This window comes from Diadema antillarum, unplaced genomic scaffold (assembly GCF_040938485.1).
Source record: "Diadema antillarum isolate AM-2024a unplaced genomic scaffold, OU_Dant_1.0 scf00000208, whole genome shotgun sequence".
NCBI classification, from domain to species: domain Eukaryota; kingdom Metazoa; phylum Echinodermata; class Echinoidea; order Diadematoida; family Diadematidae; genus Diadema; species Diadema antillarum.
In genome coordinates, this window is record NW_027271097.1 from 53,690 (window position 1) to 81,206 (window position 27,517).

Consider the following 27,517-nt stretch of genomic DNA (forward strand, 5'->3'; position numbering starts at 1 on the left):
CGCGCCGTGACTTCATGATCACTAAAGGAGCTTCAAACACAAGCTCCTTGCTTCACTACCGAAAAGACAGCTTCATCGCCTCGCAAATCGCGGATCGCCTACCCTTCTGTCAGGCGGACTGACGACACAGTTACTAAAACAATCGCCATCTATCATCCATGCCACCCCGTTTGCCCATTTGTTTCATTTGCTGCGATTCCACGCCAAATCAACAATGCAGGCTACTGCTACACGGAGAACTCTGACATTTGTGACAGGCAACAAAAACAAACTTGAGGAGGTAATAATATCAATCACACTTAACCAGTTAACCTATAGTAAAAAGAGCTAAACTTATAATAAGTTATAGACCCTATGTAAATTAGGGTCTAACAGTTAGTACAAATAAATTTACTTAGTATTTAGAACCATCCTATAGAGACGTCTACTGTAAAACTAACTGAAAATAGTTGATGCTTGTTTGATGTTGCTGCATGCTCTTTAACACTCGGAGCTATACAGGGATGGTGAACTTCAGATTTGTGTCTAAAGGATAGAGGTGCCATTTGCCTACTACAAATACTAACCATAACATAACTGTTTAGTAACTATACACAGCCCAGTCGCTGGCACAGCGTACTTTCAGCGTCTGGTCGGGCTAACTGTTTAGTAACATTTTTAAGAGTATTATAAAAAGGTTGTGGATGTACTCCTGATATTAACCCCGTCGCGGGGTCGCTGCTGCGGTTATCCTGATATTAACTTGACATGGTCAAATAGATTAAGTTGTAAAGTTTAGACATGTATCAAGCAAGAAGAATGTTGTCTCAGGACGTAACGGTTAGACTAGAGACAGAGTGCAATTTATACACAGACAGGTCATCAGTGGCAGATCCAGAGGGGGGGGGGGGGGGGGGGGGGCACAAGTGGCGCACGCCCCGCTTTATTTTTCGTTAAAAACAAAAGAAATAAAAAGAAAAAAAAAAGGAAATGAAACCTGGTAGTGGCACCAGAAATATAAGTTGCGCCCTCCCCCCGTACAGCCGTACAGAATGCCTGGATCCGCCCCTGGGTCATTCATACTACAGCTGAGGGTCACAGCAGTGTTGCTTTTCATCTGGTCATGCTATGTCTGAATTATGGAGACAATTCAAAGAACTGATAGTTGAGGACACAACATACGACAAGATATTGACACTCTGACAGTCTGCAATGGCAAGATCAAGGGGGGGGGGGTCCCAGTGGCAGTTGTAAATACGGTAAAATGAGAAACATTTGTGGCATGAGACTTTCATTGTGAATTGGAGCTGACCGCCATTTTCACCACAAAACTTTCAACTAATCCTAAAAATCCCTGAGTTGTTCAACTTTCTCACCTTTACGGCCTTAGGAATAACTAATAAAGCAATGAATGAAATGTTATTTCCAACCAATGTATACTATTTCTTTTCTTTTTTTTTGGGGGGGGGGGTACATAAGAAGCCCCGCCCCAGTTTTACCTATGGATACCTATGGAAGATTCTGAACGCAGGCTGAGCCTCTGTATTCAGATCCAGGTTCAGTCCTTAAGATGAGCTGGGTAGTGACCAGGTGACGTGGCGTCAAACTTAAATTGTATGGGTTCATTTTCCCAGAGTTTATCCAAACCAATTTCAAAGCTGAAGACACTGGGTGCATCTATTGAATTTCTAGGTAAACTATTCCATGGTTTCCTGATGCGCATATAAAATGAATTTCTTCTTGTAGTGGTTTGCGATCGAAAAATATATAATTTTTTACTATGTCCTCTTGTGCACTTTTTTTTAAAACCCAAGTCAGGCACTACTTCCTGATCATATTTATGAAATAATTTAAAGGCTTCAATCATGTCACCTCTCGCCCTGTGGTATGCTAGAGTTGAAAGTCCGAGGTGCCTCAATCTTTGTTCATAAGATAATGATCTTATTTCAGAAACTAATTTTGTGGCCCTCCGTTGGACATTTTCTAAAATTTTTATATGTTTTTTCAAATAAGGACTCCATACTGCATGGGCGTATTCTAAATGAGGTCTTACCAAAGCTTTATATAACAATAAAAAAAATTATCTTTATTTAGATAAACAACTGTGCGTCTTATTAGATTCATAATTTTATTAGCTTTGTTTATTTGTTCCTGGAAGTGTTGTTCAAACTTAAGTTTAGGATCAACTGTGACTCCTAGGTCCTTGCATGAATCCACGTGTGAAAGATAATGAACAGTGTTTTGTGAATGAAAACCAAACTTGAATGTAGGGATTTTTTCTTCTTTTTTTTAAAAATCAGTATTGACATTGTGCTGTTAGGACTAAGTTTATTGGTGTGGAATGTGATGGGTGTTTTAGTTTTGGTTTCAGTGAGAAGGTGGGTTATTATTTCTGGAAGCTATGTTGTGGCACCAAAACCAATTATTAGCTGAATTGTTTGGTATGACTCTGAACCAAGGGACATATCACCTATTGCAAGTATTAAACTTGTGTCTTGTCAGCTAGGTAGTGGCATACAATGATGTAGATAAGTGGAGGCCAGTGATCCAACCATTGTAGTAGAGACAGATTCTTGATGTTGTAAGCAATGTTTAGTACTTTGTGATAGCACAACCTAGCGTACTCCAAGAATGAGGAAATTGTGCAGCATACCGACGATCCTCCTTTTTTCCCCATATAGGTGAAAGCCATACTTGGCAAACAGTTTGATGTGCAGTCTGTGGCCATTGATTGTAAGTATGAGCAGATGTTGTTGATCATATAGAGCGTATAATTTTTCATTTTATGTTAATCTAATGGAGTGTTACTGTTAAAGGTAGGGGAACCCGGGGCAAAGTGGACCAAAAATTTTTGTCCAGCCAAAACAGGAATTCAATGCAGAGTAAAAAAAACAACAACAACAACAACAACAAAACACCCACACATACAATTGCACAGCCCTGTATTGATATCAAAAGATGTAGCCTCCTAGAGGGTACTTGGTGCATGAGTTTAGATTCAAGACTGAATTTACATTCACTTCGCCCTGTGTTCCTCTTTGCCCCGGTTTCCCCTACTATGTCTTTAAACCTGCCCCTAGATCAGATTGTTGTCATTTTATATTCTACAGTCTGCATAGTGAAGGCTCTCCTGTATTGAGGTCTTATTTACTTCTACATAATGTATAAAAAGGATATTATCTTCTTTTTCTTCTTTTTTCTCAATCAGGACCTGATCCATCACATATTTGGCAATCTACAGCCCAGAATTATTCAAAGTCCCTCCATTCAAGGCAACAGTACTCAAACTGCATTATATGAATATACCCAACAATTATTTCACTACTTGGACTTCATTGCTTTCATGTCATTTACAGTGCCTGAGTTTCAGGGGGAACCAGATGATATATCAAGATCAAAGTGCTTGGAGGCAGTGAAACATGTAAGCTTTTATTCACTTTTAAAATCAGTAAAAATTGAAGATATTTTGGTTAATGCAGCTTAACATCATATGCAAGTGTTACAAGACCACATCTAAGCTCATTGAGCAGATTGACCAAGAGTTCTAAGAAAATTAAGATGTTGTTGTATCTTTATAAACAGAATGTAGAGCTGTCTGTGAAACTTTTGTATTACATTATTTGAAATTTCTATTGGTCATGTCTCCTTGCCTTCTCGGAACATTTTGTTATCACATTATGCAGCTAAGCTCCCCAAAAGTTATGTTCAATTCTATCATTACTTAGCAATGATAATGTCTGGTACAACTTCTTGAAGGTTGATGGATTTGGTGTTGCAAATGATAATTTGATTAACCCGGAAACATTTCTAATGGTGTAGCATGGAACCTCTGCTATGTAGACACGTGTGATTATTCTTATTCACATTATAATATTTCTAAACATCTAAGTAAAGATGGAATAAGGAGACATTTGTGAGTACATTTTTGTGCTATGATGGGATTGTTGCTTGTGTATTTGTGATTTATTTTATTTATTTATTTATTTATTGCTCTTATAGATACAAGGACCTGTTATAGTAGAAGATACATGCCTGTGTTTCAATGCTCTTGGGGGCTTACCAGGACCATATATGTAAGTAGGCTACCAGTATTTACTTGCTCTTTGTCCAGTAAACAGCCATTCTGACTAATTTTGAAATGAATTGAATTGAATTTCATTGAAGAACAATTCATAAGATTCTCCAGTGTGTCCATGCAGAAGAAGTTTCATGTCAAGAATTATGCGATCAAAATACCCTTCAGTATTCTAGTTGCAATGAATGATAATGGCAATCATATTTCACTCAATAACTCTGTTGTAGGGCATCAGATGTGCCATGTATTCATACACTTATATATTCCTTTTTTGTTATTGTTGTTACTGTATTATGATCATCATTATATTATTGTTCTTATTCTATAGTTGTTTTTTCATTGTTGTAATTTCCATATACTTTTCTTGTGAAATTAGGGTTTATGCAATGAAACAACAGGGATATTAGCAGAGAACCTTTCTTTGGATAGTTAAGATGAACTATTCATGTCAAACTGATATTGCTTTTTCCCCTACTACATATATAGCCAAACAGTTCGTGTATTGGGATCCCCTTCAAAATTATTTGAGTGCAAACTTTGATAGTGCTAGATTGATTTCTCTGAATTGTTTGTAGCATGTTTAATTCAACCAAATGCACTGGTTTTTATTAAATGTCCACAGAAAATGGTTTCTCAGCAAACTGGGTCCATCAGGTATGTGCATGACCAACCATATTTGCTAAATCCTGATAATTGTTGCAGATATATGTATGTGAGTGTGTGTGTTTACAATATGTTGACATGAGAAGAGTGTGGACACAATTCACTTCAAATTTGCTCCTCATGTTGCGAAGCTGCAGGAGAAATCATGGATGTGGATACAAGTAATTTAAACAAGTAATATATAGTGACATATGTAAATGCAACAGCTAATTAGTTTTCAATAGTTCTACATTTTGCAATGGTAATTACAATTATCATTACTTTTTTAAGTCCAATCTACAATGTGTTTAACTGTGCACATTATGGCACAACATAATAAAGTGGTAATCGTACAAGTATGTCAAATAGGAGTGACCTCCCATGGAAAGTGTTTCCCCTACCTTACCTGATGAAAACTCAGTGATAGATATCATATGCTTTCTCTTTAAGCTTGCTTCCAGCATCAATGGGTGGAATTCCTGTGTCATTAACTATGAACATTGATTTCTTTTCTCTTTTACATCCTTAAAGGTTTACATAGATTACTTACGGGTTGGGAGGATAAGTCGGCCTATGCTCTCTGCACGTTTGCATATTCCACTGGAGAGAAGACCAAACCGGTGCAACTATTCCAGGGAAAGACTGAGGTTTGTACGTTGTACTATACAGGAAACTCCTGTTATAACAAAGTCCTCAGGACTAGCACTTTTTTTCACCATACAGTGAACTCACGTTATAACAAAGTCCTTTGGATTAGCCGTTATCTTTTTTATATCCAAATTTCTTTATAGCTAAACAGTATGTAAAGTATATATAAATATATAGATGGTAGTTTTAGGAACTGAATTTTCACTTCAATACAAAATTCCTAGAATTTCATTATAACCATGTTCATTGTAATGGGAGTGTACTGTCTGGAAAGTCAATACAACCAAACGGTAAAGTATATAAAGATATAGATGATGATTTTTGGACCTGAATTTTTACTTCGCTGTAACAAGAATTTTGTTATTACCATGTTCATTAGAACAGGAATGCACTGTACTACTGTTCTACTTGATGGATACATCAGAGATTAAGTACACAATGTCTTGCCAATTATCTCTCTCCATCATTAGTATATGTTTGCTCTTTGATGCTCAATATCTCATGCAATGTAATCAGTATAGTTCAGAGGTCTTCTTTCTCTACATGGGCAGGGTACCATATCTTGTAATTAGTGGCAGCAACATTATTGGCATGCATATTTGTCTTTATGACATTATCAAATTTCTAACAGTTACATCATGTATGGAGACAATCATCACATGATCTTAATTAATTATCAGAGTTAGTAATCAATATCATTGGTGGTAACCCAAAACATTTCTGCACCATGACATCAATGTCACTTTATTGTACTGAGCACATGGTAATATTTAAGATAGACTAAGTTATCTGTTCTATAATGGTAACAAGTGATGTGAATGAGCTGTACAAAGTGCATAAAGATGCTAGAAACCATATATGTTTTGCTTTTGGTGCTTCTAGAGCCTTTAGGAAAGACTAGTAATTTTCAAGTTAATGCTTGATGTTTTAATCAATTTTTTTTTCAAGTAAATGCTTGATGTTTTAATCAATAATTATTCACAGATTATCACTCTGAAAGTGCTCTGAGTGAAATTTTCCCACATTCTTTTTGTTACAATGATGATATTCTTCAGTGTGTTCAGTAAATCTTTGTCAAGCTCTCAGTGCAAATTTTGCAAGAGAGAGCGAGTCCATCACACACTAAGAATGAGCCTCTTGCCATGTCTCTTTATGATTGTAATTTTGACCTAACAGCTTTCAAATTTCTCTAATTGCAGGGAAGTATAGTTGAACCAAGAGGGCCTCCTAACTTTGGCTGGGATCCTTGCTTTCAGCCGAAGGGCTATGACCAAACGTATGTGATTCTACAACAGATTTTTTCACGATTTCACACACAACATATCACTAAAGTACTCAAAATCCTGCAGTAGATATGCAGTAGGGTCTGTAGAAATCTTGGGTGATTTGTTTATTGATTTTGTTATTATTTTTATTATTTATTTATATATTTTCACTCTTTTTTTTTTCTGTCCACAAAATTATTTATGTTAACCCATCTATGTCCCTGGCATTTCCTTTTTTGTTAAAGTTCTCTCTCTCTCTTTCTATCTCTATCTCCAATGTATTGTCCTTTTCTTATTACATTCCTTTCTCCATCCTATAGTCCTGCATCTGTCATCTTATTTCTCATGAAACACAATTCACATGGTGTCTATATATTATTAAATCTCATCAAGACCTGGGGACAGGTTTGCTGGCTGTAATTATCATTTTATCAGCATTAAATTGGCAACTCTGAGTCTAACTGTGTATTCTTTATTGGCAAAAGATTATGGAATTGGTGAAATGAATCAGATATGCACTGAATTAAAAAGTAATTTACAACTATTTGTATATTTGAGAGAAAAGCAGAAACTTCAATCTTCTGAATAGTGTTGTCAATTAAAGAATGAGTTTAAAAATGTAGAAGTCAGAAGGGAGCTTTCAAAACTTCTGCCACCGAAGCAAGCAATTATATATGAGCAACAAAGGACTCGAGTGAATGACCCTTTTTCTCTACTTTATGAAATACACTATGAATTTCATAAAAATCACAATGTAAAAATTCTGCATAAAACCACAGAAAATTGGTCCCTTAGACATAATAGGTTCAATATCTGTATTTTTATACATATGTGTGACTCTTCTATGTGTTGCTCTTTATCTCTCTTTTCCTAGGTATGCTGAAATGGCCAGTGAGCTGAAGAACAGCATCTCACATCGAGGAAAAGCACTTCAATTGCTGGCAGAGTTTTTCCATGAACATTCATAATGTCAGGAAACAAGAACTGTGTTGGCATGCACCAAGGAAGGCAGTGACCCCTGCCTGTCCTGGTGTGAATAGCACATCTTAGGTGTAAATAATGTAATTATCATGCTTCTTATTTTGACCTGGACCACATAATTTGCAAAAGCTTTTAAAGATGAAGTAAATGCAACCCTCAAACATATATTTTTTAGCCTGCAACTTTCTATTTTTATCAATCTACACTAGGGAAATCAGTAGTATTTCAGATTAACAAATTCTGAAAATCCCAGAGTTCCTATGACAACAGGATAGTCTTTGGTGTTCCTGTTGTTGGGTATAACCAGTGCCAAAGAAGGGAATCCATACCACAGGACAAGGCCACTCGTTAGAAGATTTTGTAACAAAAGTTTTGCACTGAGACTTTCCGATATCAGGGTGACTTGGAAACCATTGTCAAGGAGACATACAGATACATACTCATCTATGAAGCAAAGATAGGATGTAGTTTCACCCATCAGGCCATCAGGGACATCATATTTTTGAGGAATTCCTAGTGTATTAGCATGGATTGGGGATCTGTTGCTGGTGTAGGGTTGGAGCTTTGACTGGTCTTGTGGGCCCCTGATAGCTCCCTCTCGGGCGACTGGTAGAGTTTCCCTAATGCTGTTGTAGACATCTCACCAGTTTTTGGTTCACAAGAACAAGGTTCTCTTGGTTTGGGCTATATGTGCAGAAATGACCATTCTCCCCACATCCTGTAACAGAAGTTCAGGCTCAACATCAAGTTTGTGTAGCCTTAGCACCTGACACTGCTTAGAAGGAAGTGGTTGTCATTGAGAGAGGTGCTGGGATGGAAGCTTGCATCTTCACCTCGGCCTTGAGCTTGGCCAGGCAATCTTCAATACCCTTGGGCATTGGCCTGTTTGTATTCCCCTTGCCGTAGGAAACTGCCTGAAAACTCCACCCCTTTACTGGCCTCTTCTGCTTCTCCTGGACTGCCTCTTCCTCATATCTTCAATCATGCTGATGAGGGTCATAAAGCTAGGTGGACTCTTTGGCATTATTTGAAGTCGAAAGCTCACTAGCAGCATCTCTTCAAACACACCATGGATGAACTTCTCAAGCCTCAGATAGTCTGCTCTGTCTGGTACTGTTCCCGCTTTTCTCATGGTACTATGTAAAGTATTGTTTAACCAAGGAGGTACTAGGCGAGCTCGCCTAGTACCTCCTTGGTTTAACGACATGAGAAAGTTCAGTGGCTTTTCCTGGTGTTGCTACACCATGTGGAACTTGAACAAGATCTCTTCACTGTTCTCTGTCGATCCAAAGGCAGCTTCAAGCGCTGCCAGGTAATCTTCAGCAGTGGCTTGTAGATTCTGGAGGCGGAGATCACGGCTGATGTTTGAGGCTGGCGGTCTGAGTGTTTTGCTGACCCTCCTCCGCTTCCTCTGTCTTGTTTAGGCCGGCAGCTGTCCATTCCTGGAGGTGTCCCTCAACCTGGTCAACCCAGACATCAAAGGGGTCTTCTCCCTAGATACCATAGGTGAGCCCAAGAATGGTCTGAGCTTCCTGTAGCTAACTTGAAGACTCATGTTGGCCATATGGCTTGTGACATCCCTCACTGTGTTAGCAATGGTTGTGGCCAGTGACATGGTGCTGAATGTTCCTCTGGCCTCTGCTAGGGTCAGCTTTCTTTTCAGTGGCTCCACCAAGGCAAAGTCCATGGTGTGGAGCCTCTCACCTACTCTTAGATTCATTGTAACCAGCCATACATGTATCAATTGATTCATCTGTGATATTCAATTTCCATGAAACATACTTTTTGCAAATATTTTTTCCCTTTCCTGTCATCTTGGAAAACTGGTGTGTGATGGAAAATATCCTTTACCAAGTACATGTACATTGTATATCTTTATTTTCTGTTTTAATTGAAATATGTTTTCATGTGAGATAAAATGCTGGACTCATTCTTTTGATGAGTTGAGACCTACTATTGTACAAACTTTTTGTGTAGTGTCATTGACTGTTGTGTTTATTTGTGTGTGTTTTCAACTAATCTGTAACAGGAGAGGACTTGACCAACCACAGTAATTAATGAGACATCTCAAATCAAAATTTAACCCCTATGTTGGTAATTGTGATCTTATGAACAGAAAAAAGAGAAGAAAATGAAACACCACCCGTTGCATAAAACTTACCGTTGAATTTCAACGGTAACTACGTTGTACCGTCAAAATTAGGCATCACAGCCAATCAGCATCAAGGATTATAAAATTTACAGCTAATTTGAAGACTTACCGCTAGAAAGGAGCGGTAAGTCCAGCGGTAAGGGTTTTATGCAACAGGTCTTGCACATGGGCCTCGTTTGCTCAGTGACGATCTCATGAGCTGTATGACTCGTGGGCTGTATAACTCGTAGACTGTATGACTCGCGGGTGTCGGTCTCATGACGTGCACGTGCACTGTGGAATATTCTGTTTAGACAGAGGTGAATAGTTATACAAGTGTATACAGGAATACACACACACACACACACACACACACACATATATATACATATATATATATGTATATATATAAAGATAGAGTTTCATTGCAAAATGTGCTGAGCACCATATTAAACATTTTAAAGTATGTCCATCATCAGAGCAAAATAAACCTTTCCGGTGATATACCTCACTTGTAACATATCCCATATTTTCATATTATTTTCTCTGTTTTTTAGCAGATTTAATCACAAATATCTCAACAAAAATGGAGTTAGCTTGTTTTGCAAAATACTTCATATATATATATATATATATATATATATATGTATATGTATATATATATATATATATATATATGTATATATATATATATATATATATATGTATATATATATATATATATATATATATATATATGTTATGAGTAAATTGTTGTCCATAATATAAAAAATGTAGTAACAAAAGTAAATAATATAAAAAATAGAACAGAACTCAAGCTCATGCTTGAATCAAGAACACTTGATAAAGGGCCAGGACCCCAAAAATGTTTGTGTCAAAATATAAACTATATCGACAGCATGAGCTGGAGTTCTGTTCTATTTTATATACATGTTTATATATATATATATATATATATATATATATATATATATGTATATAATTATGTATGTGTATAATTTATATATATATTGATATGAAGAGTTTGTTGGCAAAAACCAATAAGTCCATTTTTGAAGATTTTGAAGTACGGTATCTGTCATAAGGTACAAAATAATATCTTTTAAATGATATATTGGTCACTACATATAAAGGTACATTTTTGAAGTTATGGTCAAAAGAAGCAAACATTTTCTTATTATTCTCTTTATTTTTCTTGACCTTTAATCGCAAATATCTCCATTTTGCAAATATGGACTTATCGGTTTTTGCAAACAAACTCTTCATATATATATTATATCTATGTACATGTATGTATATATACATGCCCAGCCAGCCCCCAAATCTCAGAAAATTGCTTGTAAGCACCAAACTCCCAGCACCTTTACCACCTAGTGGTAACACACCATGTGCTAAGCCTAGGTGCCAAATTTGTAAACACCTTGTTACTGACACCAGGGTTAATATCTCCAACAATGTCACCCTCCGTCCACAGAGACTTGCCTGCGATTAATGTAATGTGCTGTATTGTCTGATCTGTGCACAATACCCTCACGCTGTCTATAGCGGTGAGACCATGAGCACCAAATTCCAGATGCGCCTTTATGTATATATACATATATACACATTTAATATATATAAACCTTCAACCTCCCCGGCCACTCACTGACGGATGTCAAGAGTGTGCATTTTCGGGGGAGGTTACACATCAGCACAGGGAAGAAAACTCGCCGAGTTACGAGTAATCGTGAAGAGTAAGAGCTTTCAAGGTGAAGGGTTGAACAGGGATTTATCCATTCTAAACGGCTACTCATTCTTCCGTTAAAGAGAGGAATATGTCATGACGAGGATTATAAGATTTTTTTTCTTCAAAATATCTTTTTAATTGATAACTGTTTCACTACCACTGGTGTTTAGAGAAATCAGTGGGTTATTCTGTCTGAGATTATGATGAATTAAAGCGAATATTATGATTTCATGTCTCCATCTTAATAATCAATTTACTCTTACTTTGTATTATTTTCTATAGATGGATTCACACTGTCATCCTATTACTCATTTGTATGATACAATCAATTTCACACTTGTATGTTCAAATCTGTTTAGATTTCAGTAAGACACTGAACTGTGACTTTTGTAATTGATTATTTCATCTGTTTCTTAACAGGAATTATTATATCGACTTCTTCCTACCGATGATTATCGCATTCTAAGTCATTTAATTGTTTGAGCGCTCTTTAACCTATTTTTGTAACTTATGTTGATGATTACATATGTCGATATCATAACATGAAACAATTTAATTGCTGAAGCGCTCGTTAACTTATTTTTGTAACCTATGGTACGTTGATGAGTACATATGTCTATATCATAACTTGTGATAATACAAAGTAATTGAACACCATTGTTACGTAATAAGCTTGTCAATGTCCTCCTTATGCGTGGGGTGCCTTGACTACATTGCGTCTACATGGCAACATCATTGTAAAGGGTACGCACTCCCATAGCTACCAATTCTGTGTATTGACCGATTCTGTGACGCGCTATGTGTATTTTTGGCATGCGCGCAGCCATACTGGGTGTAACATCCGACCCCCCCTCCACACTCCCCCACCCCTCTCCCTACATTAGCACGCGCGCAGAATGAAAAACTGCTTCAGCCAATGGGCGTCTCGTACTGAGTGCGCGAATGCTTGCTTAGTGCGCGAACCTTTGTTACAAGTGCGTGATAAACATGTTGCCCCGGGGTGGGGGAGAGCAGGGGGGGTCGGCTGATACACACCATGGCTGCGCCCTGTGCCGTAAAATGTCTGCTGCCCTCAACGAACCCGAATCGGTCAATATGAGTGCGTGCTCTTCATGTTCAATATGTTTTGGCATTGACATTCCGCGTGGAGACTCCTGAAGAAGCTGGATGGAAGCCACCGAAAATTTGAGTTGCTCAATAAACTCATTCTTTCTTATATATTGGCGAAATATTGCATTACCGGTTTATTCTTCATTTTATATATATATATATATATATATGTGTGTGTGTGTGTGTGTGTGTGTGTGTGTGTGTGTAATAATGAGGTAATGGACAGAAAGATTCAAGTTTTGTTTTTTGTTTTTTCATCTGCATTGCCTATGTAAGTGTTGTGTGTTCTGGCATACAACGTATCTTTATGTGTGAGATTTGTGTACTGTAATGCCAAGGATTTCATCTTTGTATGTCAAATTCCACTTTTTATCTGAATGTCATCATTTGTAATCACATCCAGCTTCAACCAGTGTAAAGTTTCCTCATAGTATTATGTAATATAAAATATAATACCAAAATATTTTTAAAAGCTACTGAAGGAAGAATGAACAAAATTTTAATGGTTGAGTTAGAGTACAGCAAGGGTAAGGTAACATTATGCAAGAGGATACTAAACAAAAGACCATGCACTCATGGATTCCAAAGCGACAGGAAAAGTGGTACTGTAATTTCTATCACTGACGATTCCATATAGTTTCACAAGTGACTCAAAACCATGCATACTATTTATTATGTTTTATGGGTGCTGTTCTTTGTTCCGAAGGTTCGCTATTCCGAAGGTTCATTATTCCGAAGGTTCGTTAATCCGAAACACACAAATTCCCTATACCTAGAGGTTCGTTAATCCGAACATTTGCGCCGTTATTCCGAAGGTTCATTATTCCGAAGATTTGTTAATCCGAAAATGAAATTCGGAATAACGAACCTTCGGAATAACGACTCTTTGGACTGAAGAGCCTTCGGAATAACGAACCTTCGGAATAACGAGCTGTATAACCATGTTTTATATCCTGCAAGTAAATCAGAGTATATAGGCCCACAATTACAAAAAAAAAAACAAAACAAAACATTATGTAGCGCAGACAATCAGTGTGTTAGATGTGATCACACACAGTGGTCTATGTGCTCAACGCTATTAGCTACACACTATTGAAAAAAAAAAAGCAAAACAAACATTGATCTATTGCATATCAGATACTCGTCGGCCTCATGCCAAAAGGGCCTTAACACCACAGACTTTGTACAGACGTGTTAGGGCCCTTTTGGCATGAGGCCGACGAATATGGCGTATAGTGCACTGTAACCATGAAAAATTGTGTCAAAATACCATCTTTACTCTACCGTTGGCATTTCTTCTTCTGTGTGGTGTTTGATAACATAATGTAATGTAGACGGAACACTGAACAGGATTTACATTAAACCTTTAAAATTGTGCTAATGAGTCAAATGTGTGCAAAATTCACAGATGAATGGAGGATAACATGGCCCGGCCACAGAGGCAATCAAAAGTTTGTTTGTTTGTTTGTTTGTTTGTTTGTTTTTTTTAATCAACCTTTCAACTCAAATTACAGTGAAGAGTTACTTGAATGAACAATAAGATATCTTCTTTTTGTTGCCATTGTTGTTGTTGTTGTTGAAACCAGGCAAAGTATTAATATGAAAGCATTTGACAAAATAAATATGTACTCTCTAAAAAAAATCGAGTGAAAATAGTGAAAGAGTGAATACAAAAAAGAGTGAATTTAGAATGAAGTTGGAGTGAATTTTGAGTGAAAATGTTCATTTTCTCTCATTTTGGAGTGACCTCAGGGATCACTCGAAGATTTTGAAGTGATCCCTGAGGTCACTCGAAAACGAGTGAAAATGAACATTTTCACTCAAATTACTATGATTTCACTCTAAATTCACTCGATCTTTTTTAGAGAGTATATTTCACAAAAGGCCTTATTTATTATGACTGATATCGGCTAAATATCTGTGGTCTTCACCTATTTTATGCTAAATAAGCCTACTGAGTAACTGCCTTGTAACAACGTTTGTATTTGACTTTACAATGTTTGCTCAACCTCAGCTGATTTCTGTTCTTTTCTTGAGCAAATTACAACAGAAACCTACTATTCTCGTTAATTTGCTTCTAGCGGAAGATGGCGCTCACTCATATCCGTTTCGTTTCATAGTCCGCTGTCACCATCTGCGGCTTTGTGGTAAAACGACTGGACGCAAAGCTAGTGTGCTTGACAGGAGCCGAGCTAGCTGTGGTCTGGCCACAGAGCAACAGTGACTTTCCGCCGCGCCGCCGTGTATACAACACGCACCCGGATGTGTATGCGATGCATGAAATTTGTCAACAGTAACAAGAGCAGGGACAACACACAGTGACACAGTGTTGTGTTTGTTCCATATCCGTTGGAGATTATCTTCTCCCTCAAAAGTTATCTCACCTGGCAGAGCAGTCTTACCAGAGAGGTTAATAATGGGGAAGGGGACAAGCAAATTGAGCGCGGGAGAAATAAAGGAACTGCGACAGTGCACCTACTGTAAGTCAAAGATTTATCATATGAATAGTCCCGCCTGCTTGATTTATTGTAGTGTTTGTTCGACGCGATATAAATTTACCGGTAACAATATTTGGTACCCAATATTTAGCCTACTTCATCTACTGATGTGTCTCAAGTTGTAGATCTAAATTTAATCCTCTTTTGGACTATACTCCATGAAAACTAACAGTGACTAGACTAGATCTAGAATAGATCAATAGTTTAGACACTTCATGCAAGCAAGTTGAGATGAAGCATATTTGGAGCAAGTCAATACAATAGTCATGATAGTACTAGACCTACTACCTACCCTAGTATTTTCATGATCGGATGATGATGATGATGAATATGGGATGGCTTGGCTTCCTGTATACAGCCTACAGGGCAGGAGAACATGTTGGACGAACAAACCAAATCATGACATAGCTTGTTGTGATTTCAGTGTAAATTAGACTAGACCATCGATCTAGTCTAGTCTATATTAGAATTACTACATTTCACTTTAATACCTGCTTTCACTGTAGCAAGGTGCTACATCAATACAGGTCATAAGTACTTGCCCAATTGCCCGAGGCAAGTTAAAATCAAAGTCAGTCTGGGAAACCCGCTCATGAGGCCTGCTCCCCCATACGAGCACTCCTCCGCCTCACGAGACCTCCGGAGAGCCTCATGACGCCCCTGGGGAGAGAGACTTGTGAAGCTCCCTGTTCATTTTTTATTCATCTTTCATCTGACATATAAATTGCCTAAACTTTGCATGGTGATTTTTTGTTACACACACATGTCCACTATCCATGATGAAAAGAAGAAAAAATTCTCTCTATTTTTTTTTACAACAATCGAGTTTTAATCAACCGCTGCACAGCTGTGCACAGCGACCCATCGAAACACGGGCGCCAGCGGGTTCGCTCAATTCAAGGCTGCCGCACCTAGCGTCCTGATCCGACTAAATATTTTTGACTTTTTTCTGTGGCTCTCACCTCTCCGCGCCCGAATCAGCCTCATGAAGCTGAAGTCTGATATCTTTTTACAAAAATTTGTAACGAGAAAAATAAAATCAGTACTAACCTGATCTTGTGTATACTCCAAATTACTATTCCACACTGACAGAATTTTTTCTTCTTTTCATCATGGATAATGGACATGTGTGTGTAACAAAAAATCACCGTGTAACAAAAAATCACTGTGCAAAGTTGCGGCAATTTATATGCCAGATGTGAGATGAATAAAAAGTGAACAGGGAGCTTCATAAGTCTCTCTCCCCAGGGGCGTCATGAGGCTCTCCGGAGGCCTCATGAGCGGGTTTCCCGGACTGAAGTCGGCAAGTGTTTTGGAACAATGATTGCCCGGAGAAAGGTTTGAAACCACCCTTTTTTCACCTTTCCCCCTTACAAACCCACAGAGTCAACCATACAGAAGCCCAAAGACAGTTTTCCACCTTCTACGTGTGGATTGAGTGAATGCAGTAATTGTCACTAGAATCTAGAACACATCGGTGAAACTGAAAGTTTGGGGAAAAACGGACAATCCGTTCAAAAGTTATGAATTTTTAAAGGTTCTTTCTGAATTCTGTGCATTCACTGCTGGATGAGAAGACTACTGCATAACGCACACATTTTTGAAACAGTTACTCATTTTTTATGTGGATGTCCAAAGTACATTATAGAAATATGTATGTTATTAGCAGAAATAGTTATTACTGATGTGTATCATATTTTGCTGTTTGTAGTCAAAGTACTAGCTCAAAGCATCAATTATGCGTGCTTTTGTTCAGTATGTCCAGAGGACAAGAAGATTCACTCTAACACAATTTCATATTGATATTGTATTAATCATTCTGCACATTGCACACAGCCCAGATGTTTGCTTTTTAGCATTTTTTTTTCAATTTCATACAAATTTGTAATAAATTTCGCATTTACATAGTAGTCCTGATTAATCACGAGCATCGGTCGAGCCCCTCTCGTGTATGGGAGTGGCCTACTGTAGGCAGGTGGACAGCCGACCACGGCCCTTCCTTGCTGAGAACCCTGCTCAAGTTACCTAGCCGGGCTGGCCAGAAAATATGATCGTTGATTGGGCAGCTCAAACTGAGGCTAGTGAGGGAGATTATTTGATGTAATCGATTATTTTTTTGAATTACGTGTAATAAAATGGAAATGATATAGGGTAAAAATTGACATTTAAAGTAATTCCATGAATAAAGATTTGGCATAAATATTCTTAGGGGAATGATAAATGGCAAATATTCAAATAACAACAACAACATATGATGTCACATGTGTAGAATGATATGAGGAAAATATAGAGAATTTCACAAAATTTTTCTTTTTGAATAAAGTGCACATTTCCTCAACTTGTCACTGAAATAAGGGTAGAACCTGATAATTATTCCCCCTGCCTTCTGAAAGAGGTAAGTCCAGTGTTTTTTGTTTGTTTTTTTCTTATATCTTTTTATCATTCAAATTCATGAAATTCTTTTTATAAATCTTTCTACACATACCTATGTGACATGACAAGCTGTAGTAGTCTTCTCATGGGACCGCAGTGACTGAGCAGAAACTTCAAAAATTCATAAATCTTTAACAGATTGTCCAATTTTCCTCAAACGCTCACTGATGTGTTCTATAAACATTGCTGCATTCACTCAATCCACATGTCTATGAAGACGGACTTGTCCTCTAAGTGATGCAACACACTTTAATTTCATTTCAGCAACTTTCCAGCACTGTGAAGAAGTCCTACTGTAAAGCAACACAAACGTTCAGTTGAACCAAGTTTGTGAATACTCTAAACGAGTCCAGTGTGTTGATTAAAGTGTGGGAATCAACATGTGCCCGTTCATTCAAATGATTGTGTTTTATTAAACCCTGACTTACAAGGAACTTTCTAAATCAGTTTCTTAAATTTTTTGGACTTTCCTTTCGGGCAAGTAAAATCCATGTTTGGGGAAGTGTTCTGCAACAATCTGAAAATCTGTTTGCCTGACTGGGCAAGTAGCACAAGTAGCACCCTGCTGCAGTTGCCATTTAGCCCTTGCCATGCTTTGTTCGCTGATTGGCACAGACTTCTGGAAACTCGGTAGTGTAAGTGTTATGAATAAAGATTTCCTTTAACCTTGCTAATCTCCTTGATCCCTATTGCGTTGGCCATTGTGTCATCATCGCCTTCCTGTCTGAAATTGGGCACATTGCTGTGCCTGAATGAGAGTGCTAATCTATAAATAACTTCAATATGTTATAGTCAAATTTTTGATGGATTACTGAGTGCTGATGAAAAAGCTTGGCAAGTTATGCTACAAGTGTAACATCCTTAAGCACAGGTAAGGTCATGGCATAAATTGCATAGTTCTAAACCAAAAACTGCACACAATGTAGTGCAATGCCCATCCGTGCTACACATGTAACTACATTTGTGATTAGTACCACATAGTATGACATACATGTACATGTATGTGTTTACGTTTGTATGTGGTTGTGGCACATTTTTCATATTGCTCTTCCATCAAATATAATATGATCTCGTATCATAGTGTGTGTAACACACAATATGATCTTGAATCATTGTGTCTTATTTCCAAAACTTAAAAAGCTTTCAACTCCCTTGGGTTACATTTTTTATACCTAAATTGGATTTAGAGTTCAAAGTCAGTCATAACTTTAACTTTGAACATTGCCTCTTTCACTTTTCTTTGTCATAATGTTTTGAATATATTGTAAGCCACAATGGTGTATTGAATTAACCTGACATGATGTATTAAAAATCTTTTTTTTTTAAAACCTGGTTCACTATCGTGTTGGAGCTGAAAGTAACCTATAAAGCAGGTTGTTATTGTGGATACAGTAAAATGTAGTTAAATAGACAAGTGAAAATGATAATAACAATTTGATCAAATAAATGGACCTGTGTATGCCAGACGATAGCTCTGTCCTCAGTCTGATGGACTTTCCCATTAGGCTCAGATGTATCATTACAGAGATCATTGCACTTTTGTGCTTGGTAAAATTAACCATTGGTTTATGGTACATTTATAGAATGAATGTACTTTAATGTAAGATATAACAACAAAGAAAATGTGACAAATTCAAAGGTGTTGATATTGGATGTAGGTTACAAAGCTACTTCAAATCTGGAAGAAGGAAGCCTGGAATGAACATTTCAGAAGATCACAGAATTTTTCTGAAACTGACTGGAAAGACTTGTCAAACAGACATCCCTTTTGTTAAAGATACATGTAGTGTTAAAAAGGTGAACTTCATAAACTATTTAAACATACAGGTCTGTATACTGTGTGGTAGTACTGTCTCATGGGTACTAGAAATTTAAATTTCTTTGAAAATTAATGTTGAGTAGGGAAAATCTTCATGCATTTCATGCTCTGTGTCACAGTGAAAATATAAATGTGAAATGTGCAAATAAATTCCACTCAGACTTTCTATGCACTTGAATCATTCTATCATTGGTAGGTGATGATGGCAGCAAAATTAGAAACTCATGAATTCTGTCTTGCTGGATTAGATACAAAAAATTAATCATGAAAATTTCCACTCCTACCACGTACAGTATCTGACAGGTTTGGCATGGTACTCATTTAGTGTATCCCACTGGAAACATCCACATGTTATATTTTCTGTGACTTTTTTATTTTTTAGAGAAACAAAGTAGCAGATCTTTCTCCTTTCTAGAGGATTTGTACATTGTACAAGAACATGGTTAACATGTACAGTGTACTTTATGTTGTGTAATTCATGCCGGAACAGAGCAGACATATAGTGGTTCACTCTACCAGGCTGTATTCTTGAGAACGGTTAGTCTGTCACCCTGTTTAAATAAAAGAGAATACACCCTGTATATCCCTTTCTGGATTTCTGGGACTGGAGGAAAGCCTCTTCAATTTCTTTTTTTAACAGTTGCAATTTCTGCATATGACTCCTTTCAAGATTAATTCCAGGGTATTGTTGCCATGTATACACCATCCAGGATAAAATAGCTCAATCCTTTCAAACAAATCTCAGAAACATAATAGAAGAAGAGACAACCATGGAGAAATGATATGAAAAATAATGCCACTGTCTTGTTACCAATTGATGTACCATGTACATGTATAGCATGTGCAGGTCTTTGTATTATGTTTCCAAGATTTGTTTGAATGGATTGAGCTATTTCATCCTGGATGGTGTATGACAACAATATTCTGGAATTAATCTTGAATGGAGTCATGCACTGACAGCCATGCTACATGGGATGTATGTGGAAGTGGCAGTCGATCATACAATGTATGTCGCTCACATTTTTCATACAATTCTATTGACATCCATATCATGTGAACATTTTTGAACCCTGTGGATGATATGTAATATACCAATATATTTTTAAATTCTTTGTCCAGAGCTGCACTGAATGCAAAAAAAGAAAAAGAAAAAGAAAAGATAATTAGACTAACAACATGAGTTCATTTGAGTATAGCCGCCACTGGAGTAAAGATCAGCGGTTATAGGTAAACATTATTTGTGAGAACATTATAAAGCCATCCTCTCTTTAGTTATACTGAGAAACAGGCTCATTTCCTGTATGTAATACTCAGTATTTTAAACTTAAATATCATTTCAGTCCCTTCCCCACCACCACTTTCTCAGGAAGAATTAAAAAAAAAAACAACAACAAAGAAATGTCATAATTTAATATCACTCTTTCTCACGCTTTATATCTAAATCTAACCTGGTGAGGACAAGCTGATTTTGCTGGATGTCCTATAGACACCTGCCCGAGTATACTCAGGACTAGTACTGAACAGGTTAAGAACTGACATCACAGCCTCATGAATGATCAAATTGCATTCAGTAAAATTGTAATTCATGAGAGTACTTAACAGTAAGTAGGTATGCAGTAAAGTGGTATGTCAATACAAGATGAGCGCATTGAGATAATGCATCAGAAATGTTCCTATCATGTTTTGCACTCAATTTTACAGCACAGTGGTGTATTGTGTGTGTGAAGAAGGTATAGCAGCTACCATGTGTGTCTGACTGGTTGGCAAAGATAATGGCTGGGTTGATGAGTCCAATTAAAATATGACAAGCACTCAGTACACAACATATTTGTCTCACTAAAACTTAATGGCATAGTCAGACTTTTTTTCCTGTGTTATATTCGGCAGCAAATGAGTGTCCTTAGTCTTCAGAGTAAGGCATTTTATTTCATTTTCTCTCCCCATTACAGTTGACAAGAAAGAATTACAACAATGGTGAGTAGACATGTGACTTCATTTACTTTGTGTACAGCAAAATTAAGAAATTAGTAGACTTTTTCAATACACTTTTGCAAGAACTGCATTTTGAATTTGTTTAGTTTTTGATAGAATACAAATTACTAATCGTTTTAAAAGCTTTAGGTGGAAAAGTAGAATTTTAGTATAATATTCGTAAGTTATTAAATGTCAAGTGTGATATGCCCTGAGATGAGACATCTTGATATGAAATGTTGCTGTTTAGATCAGTCTCTTTTAAAGTTGTATGAAAGACGTGTTGTGCAGATTCACATTCAGCACTTTTTATCATTGTAATATTATATTCTACCTTGCACATCTTGTTGGTAGGTAGTGGCTGATGGCTGCTTTAAGATGATAATGATACAACAGGGGGTTAAGGATGACATTGTAAGGGGTGGATGACCTTCTCCTAGCCATCCATAGGCCCTAAGAGTGTCTGCCATGGTCATGAGAAAAAAGAAAGAAAGAAAAATAAAACATGAGACCGTTCAGCAGGAAGTTGGGCTAAGCTATTGACTTGTTGCCATGGATACCATTCCCTGTTAGCGGGCATCAATCCATGCTGAAAATGTCAGTAGTCCAGAATGGATGGAAGGATCCTACATGTACTGAAGGCACAGGGAGGAAGATCTGAATGTTGATTGGACATTACTCTCATTTTCTCCCCTTGTTTATGAGAGGAACTGCCACCAATCTTTCATTTTGTGACTAGAAATTGGTTTTTTCCTGCTTACATCAATGATACTGTGTAAACATGTTTTTCCTCTAAAAAAGGAGTACATATTTGTAGGTCAAAGAAAGATTTGATTAAAAATAGAGAAAACCTATTTTGCAAATCCAACTTAGGGACAATCTTGTGGTTGACTATAACATACAAAGTAGAAAGAAGATATGTGTAGTTAATTAAATCAAAAGATTAATGCAGTCATACTCCCATCAGTCTCATGGTTGCTGGCACGTGGTCTGAACTTTTTTTTTCTTCTTTTTAAAAAAATTCATGTCCTTGGTATCACATCATTGATAGCAAAGAGACGGGGGGGGGGGGGGGTGTTTCATCAACGTTTGTCGTCAGCGTTGACAATTTCAGCAAAATCCTTGGTTTTGATCGGCTGAGATGCTCTGGTCACTGACTGTTACTATGGTGATCCAAGTTGTCAGCGCCGACAAACGTTAATGAAACACCTCCCGACCAGTGGGAAGGTGATTTAGGTGATCCCTTTATCTGATTACCTGGTATTACTGAGACTACATTACAGTATCACTGTTTCACTGAAAAAAAAAATGTGGTACTTGACAATCTTATATTACTTTCTCACTTTCCCACCAAATTGTAATGAAACTGATGGTGAACATTCTGTTTGCCTTAAAAAAAAAAAAACATGGAGGAAATCTTCCCTTGGAATCTAGATCTAATCATCTATACAGATGCAAATATCTGGTAGAACACCTACAGTACTAGCTGATTCACAAGCATATTATGTCCAAGTTTGTTAATTGTCTTTAGTTCTGCATAACATTACATTTTGCCAGATTTGGCTTGTATTCCATGATATGCTGTGTGTGTGAGTGTGTGTGTGTGTGTGTGTGGGGGGGGGGGGGGGGTTTGTGATAGAAATCCAGATATTTTGTGATCTGAAAAATGTGTCTCTAATTTTTCCTCACCTGTCATTTTCCTACATTCTCAAAAATTTGAGGAAATACTGCAGAGTAAAGTGAAAAGGAAATGAAAAATGAAAAGTAAACAAAAAGTGACTATGAATAGTCTGTTGAAAAAGGTCCTTTAATCTTATCCTTCGGGCTTTATGAACCCCCTGTCTATTAGAGACAGGGTTCAAATTAAATGTCAAAGCTGTTTAATGCCCATCATTTACAAGGAGTGTCTGCTGTGATGTTAACTCATTTGCCATGTTTCGTCTTGTCAAGGAATCTTAATACTGCATAGTATCCTCAAGAACGAAACTTTGCTATTATACCTTGCATTTGATACATTTTTGCTTCCTTCGATAGACAGACATTCATAGCTTTTCTTATTGCAACAGATTTACAAATTGCCCTTCATCAACATAAAGCATCAGATTATCCAGTGTTTGAGAGTAATAGCTACATACAATGTTGAAAAATTATGAGCATACATACTCAGGTGGAACTCAAACTCATGACATCCTGATTACTAGACAGTCGTTATATCCACTAGATCACCAAGCTTTTGCCTGATAGCCAGTGATAGGTCTTATCCCTTATAGCAGCTTTGTTAAGGAAGAAGCAATCAAAGTGTAACAAACATTGGAAATTGAGCAAAAATACAGGAGTGAATGATAGTAAGAATTGGTCGGTAGAGTTGTCAAAGATGGCAGCCATGTGTAATTTCAAAATAGGTTAAAAAAAAATCAACACCAATTGTGATGTCATCGGGGGGCTTTACCTTTCAAATGTGCATGTTTTACACAGAGGTGAAGAACAAACTTCACCGCACGTGCATCATCACTCTTATAACTGCTATTTTTCAATGGCCTCTTGAGCTGTATAATAATACCCAGTGGCTTTTCACAGTGTTTACACTAGATTAGATTTTCACACCAAGCAGTCATAATGTTGACCAGTAATGGCAGTTGTCAATATCTGCCTAGATGAGTGAACTTGCCAAAATAGGATTACATGTATTGCTACATTTGCATTTGCGTATAAAAGCAGCTCAGAGCATGTTAGGCGGGCTGCCACCAGGGAGAGTGATTTTACCCTCCAAAGAACAAACCCATGGTGTGACAGCAGCTGTGGGTGAGAGAAGGTGAGAGTTGTGGGGTTGATGGAGCCCCCGAGTCCAGGCATGGAGCTACTAACTCTCTGTTAGTATTGTAGCTCCATCGTCCAGGGAAAGTAAAGGGAACAGTGTGGTGTGCAATCTGGGGGGGGGGGGGGGGGGGGGGAATGAAGATAGGGTAAAAGAATGTTGAATGCATCATTCCTACAAAATTCATTTGATGACAATATTATTTCCACACTAAGTATTTGCCCCTATCAATTTCTGTCAGTATATCCATGGCTGCATAGAGTCTCATAATTTCTCTTCTAAGTTGTCATTTTACAACATGAATGTAACCCTTACAAGTGTAGTGTATACTTTGCATTACATTCAAATGCTTGCTGATTAGATATTTAGAGCTGTATACATAGTTATTGGGTATAAGCAGCCTACAGTCTGAATTTATTAAGTATTCTTCAATGCCACAGGCTTGTTTCAAAAGGAGTGCCGCCTTTTAATCTGGTCAAATGCATGGAGGTGATTGCAGTTTCTATGCCAACTACCCGAATGCTTTGATTAGACTGGTTTTAGCCTTGGTTCCAAATGAAATGGATATATCCTGTCATAGAGGACTTCATTACATAACTGTAACAGGAGAAGTATTCTGACCTCAGAGATCTCACATGTGTATGTGTAATACTTGTAGTTATCAATCTGAGTTGGACTGATTTGATTGCTCAGGAATAATGGTAAGAATAGACTGGCATATATATCGTATGATCAGTCTTGATGTTACATACAATTATGTACACTTACAATGTAGTAGGCACTGTGTTGGTGGTATATTGATGTCCTGAAGGAAGTAAAGATCATATTAGCTGGACTGCCTGAGTCCAAACCTCAAATTTGGTTGCTTTATTAATGTGTCTATCTTGGGGTGTAAGCAAGTGAAAGTTATCACTGTGGTACAATGTATACTATGTCCAGTTTTGTTGTACATGTAAAAGCAGTGCCATACCCGTGTGAGAGAGAACACACATTTTCCTCTCCCTGAAACATTGCAATGGAGTTTGAGCCTAGAATACCCTTCAATACATTTGAAGGATAATGTAATGTGTACAAAATGCTTTGATATGTTTGTTTTGAGTTTTGAATTTGACTTTTAATATATGTCAAAGTTCAGCCACATAATTATAATGTATATGCCTCGCTGCTGCTGCTGCTGCTGTTGTTGTTGTTCTTGTTGCTGTTGTTTTGGGAGTTTGGGGGAGGGGGATCCTTTCTTTCTGTTTGATGTGAATTCAGTATAAAGATAGATAGATACATGTAGATTGATAGATAAATAGATAGATAGATAGATAGATAGATAGATAGATAGATAGATAGTTTACAGTTAGTTATTGGTCCATTTGATATCTGGTGTCCTTTCCAAAGTGCCAAGTATCAGAGCATTGTGGGAATAATCAGAAAAATATGGTGAATTATCAAACCATCAAAAAGTGATTGGTATTTGTACTATGGGGATCTGACAAGTACTGTATATCATGACAAGCTGAAGGAGGATAGGAAAGACAGTTGTGTAGGAGGAAGCACCTGTACCTACCTAATGCTTCAGGCTGTAGGCTAATAGACTTGAATTGAGAGAGCGTGAAATTGAGTGCCACTGCCTTTCAGGGTTTCAGGATTTTATGAAGGAGGCTACATTGTAGCTCGCCCAGTACCTCCTTGGTATTACCAGCCTTGCAAAAGCCATTGTCTTATATTATAACAAGAAACCAAGTTGCGCTTTCCACATACAGTGTGTAACATCAATGTTGTCTGAATTCAGAACTGAGATGAAATTGCTCTCAACAACCCCCCCCCAAAAAAAAAGAAGCCCACCAACAACAATAACAATGTAAGTTCTTTCCATCTAAAAATGTGTGCACATTACTTGGAGGAAAACATGTAGTTCTAGTAGAAGAGAGAAGATCATGGGCAGAATATAATACATAGATAGAGCTCTGATTCATTGACATACAATGCATTCAGTGGATTGTCCTAAAATCAGATGAAGGGCAAATGCATCAGAGCACTGTACAAAGTATAGAATGCCACAGTTGTGTTGTAGTGCTGGCAGCAAGCTTTCTTGGCTTTGGCTGTGCCATCATGGGGTTAATAGAATACGCCTGTGGATATCTGGATGTAACAATTGCTCTATGCAGGAACAGCAGTCTTCGCACTCCACCGTTGGGTAGGTTGGCAGGCGCGACCCAGATCATTGGCACCGAACATAATGACTCGGGAGTCATGGAAGTTTAGCTGATCGTTACCCTAAGACTTTCTGAGGGTTCACAGACTTAGATTACCACTTTTTGTTTTTCTGTGGTTGCATTATTAAAAGAAGAATCATTATTTTCTTTCACTTTAGTAGCATTGGTCATGATGAACTCATAGTTAATTTTTATTCTACTTGATCTTCTTGTTTGTCATCATAGGAGTGAGACTGACTCCTAGCTGTAGGTTTCTTCAGAGCATAGAATGGGTCAAAAGTTGCAATGCTAAAAAGAAATACTGTGTTGTGTCTCAGAGTAGTTGTCATTAATTCCTCAGTAGAGTATTGAAAAAACACTCCATTGAAACATAGTTAGATTTTCCATTCTTTCCACAAAATGTCAAATAGACACAAGAGAAATCTTACAAAAGTTGGACATTGAATAGATCAAGGCATCTTTCCATTTATTTTATTGCAAATAAAGAACACACAAATGTGTCCTTTATAACACACACTTGCACACAAATTCCAATATATATAATAAGGATAGTGTAGATTTTGTCAAATTTAACATTTGAAAAGAAAAAAAAAATGCAAAATTTGTTTTGAGCAAGAGACCTCGACCATTTTTATTAGTTTCAATGCTCTGAAATCCACAGGTAATAGGCAGTTTATCATTCATCATACAGACCAAGAAATTTTCCTTCCAAATTTTGTTTAGATCAACAGTGTACCAGGGCCTCAGTGTATCAGGCACACACTCATGCTGAGGGATAACAAGGGGCACCCAAGCTCACTTTTAAATTCAGATCCCAATTACAATTGGAATTCTTTTACTGCAGGGCTTACAGACTATTACAGGGCTGTCACATGAAATAGTTTGCTTATATAGCATCAAACAAAAGGGAATTGAAAAAAAAAATCAGTTAGAGGTAGACTCATGTATATCATATGCTGGAGTGTGTCATTAGCAGACCATTGGTCAGTGTCATACAGACTACCGGTCAGTGTCATTTTTAATAGAACACCGGTCAGTGTCATTTTTAATAGAACACTGGTTAGTGTCATGCTGCCGTGATTATGACACCCAGTCTACAATACCCATCCTGTTAGGAGCCCAACCACTTCATGCCCAAAACAGGTTTTCTGCATTTGTATGATCAATGGGTTGAAGCTATCGTAGCGTATTGGAAAGCAAAAGTGACCCTGAGAGCTGAT

At 37.4% G+C, this 27,517-nt stretch overlaps 2 protein-coding genes across 2 annotated transcripts in view; both read left to right on the plus strand.

Annotated features, from left to right (window-relative positions):
• The first annotated feature begins 109 nt into the window (after positions 1-109).
• On the plus strand, positions 110-7,647 carry LOC139724190 (inosine triphosphate pyrophosphatase-like). The gene is made up of 8 exons (XM_071635334.1): positions 110-280; positions 2,661-2,712; positions 3,336-3,400; positions 3,979-4,052; positions 4,677-4,708; positions 5,228-5,343; positions 6,544-6,620; positions 7,484-7,647. The coding sequence occupies exons 1-8, from the start codon at positions 215-217 to the stop codon at positions 7,575-7,577; spliced, it is 576 nt and encodes a 191-aa protein (XP_071491435.1). The 5' UTR covers positions 110-214; the 3' UTR covers positions 7,578-7,647.
• A 7,188-nt stretch (positions 7,648-14,835) lies between these two features.
• LOC139724191 (uncharacterized) overlaps positions 14,836-27,517 on the plus strand; it is a 54,127-nt gene continuing 41,445 nt past the window's right edge. The window contains exons 1-2 of the mRNA XM_071635335.1: positions 14,836-15,037; positions 21,257-21,281. Of these exons, the coding sequence (XP_071491436.1) occupies positions 14,974-15,037; positions 21,257-21,281 (89 nt within the window). The 5' untranslated portion in view covers positions 14,836-14,973. The remainder of the gene's footprint in view (positions 15,038-21,256; positions 21,282-27,517) is intronic.

Bases quoted from the DNA above. Each gene is read 5' to 3' on its own strand.
- LOC139724190 (XM_071635334.1), top strand. From the start codon at position 215: ATGCAGGCTACTGCTACACGGAGAACTCTGACATTTGTGACAGGCAAC. The intron at 3,401-3,978 runs GTAAGCTTTTAT...TTGCTCTTATAG, and splicing joins GCTTGGAGGCAGTGAAACAT to ATACAAGGACCTGTTATAGT. The intron at 6,621-7,483 runs GTATGTGATTCT...CTCTTTTCCTAG, and splicing joins CCGAAGGGCTATGACCAAAC to GTATGCTGAAATGGCCAGTG.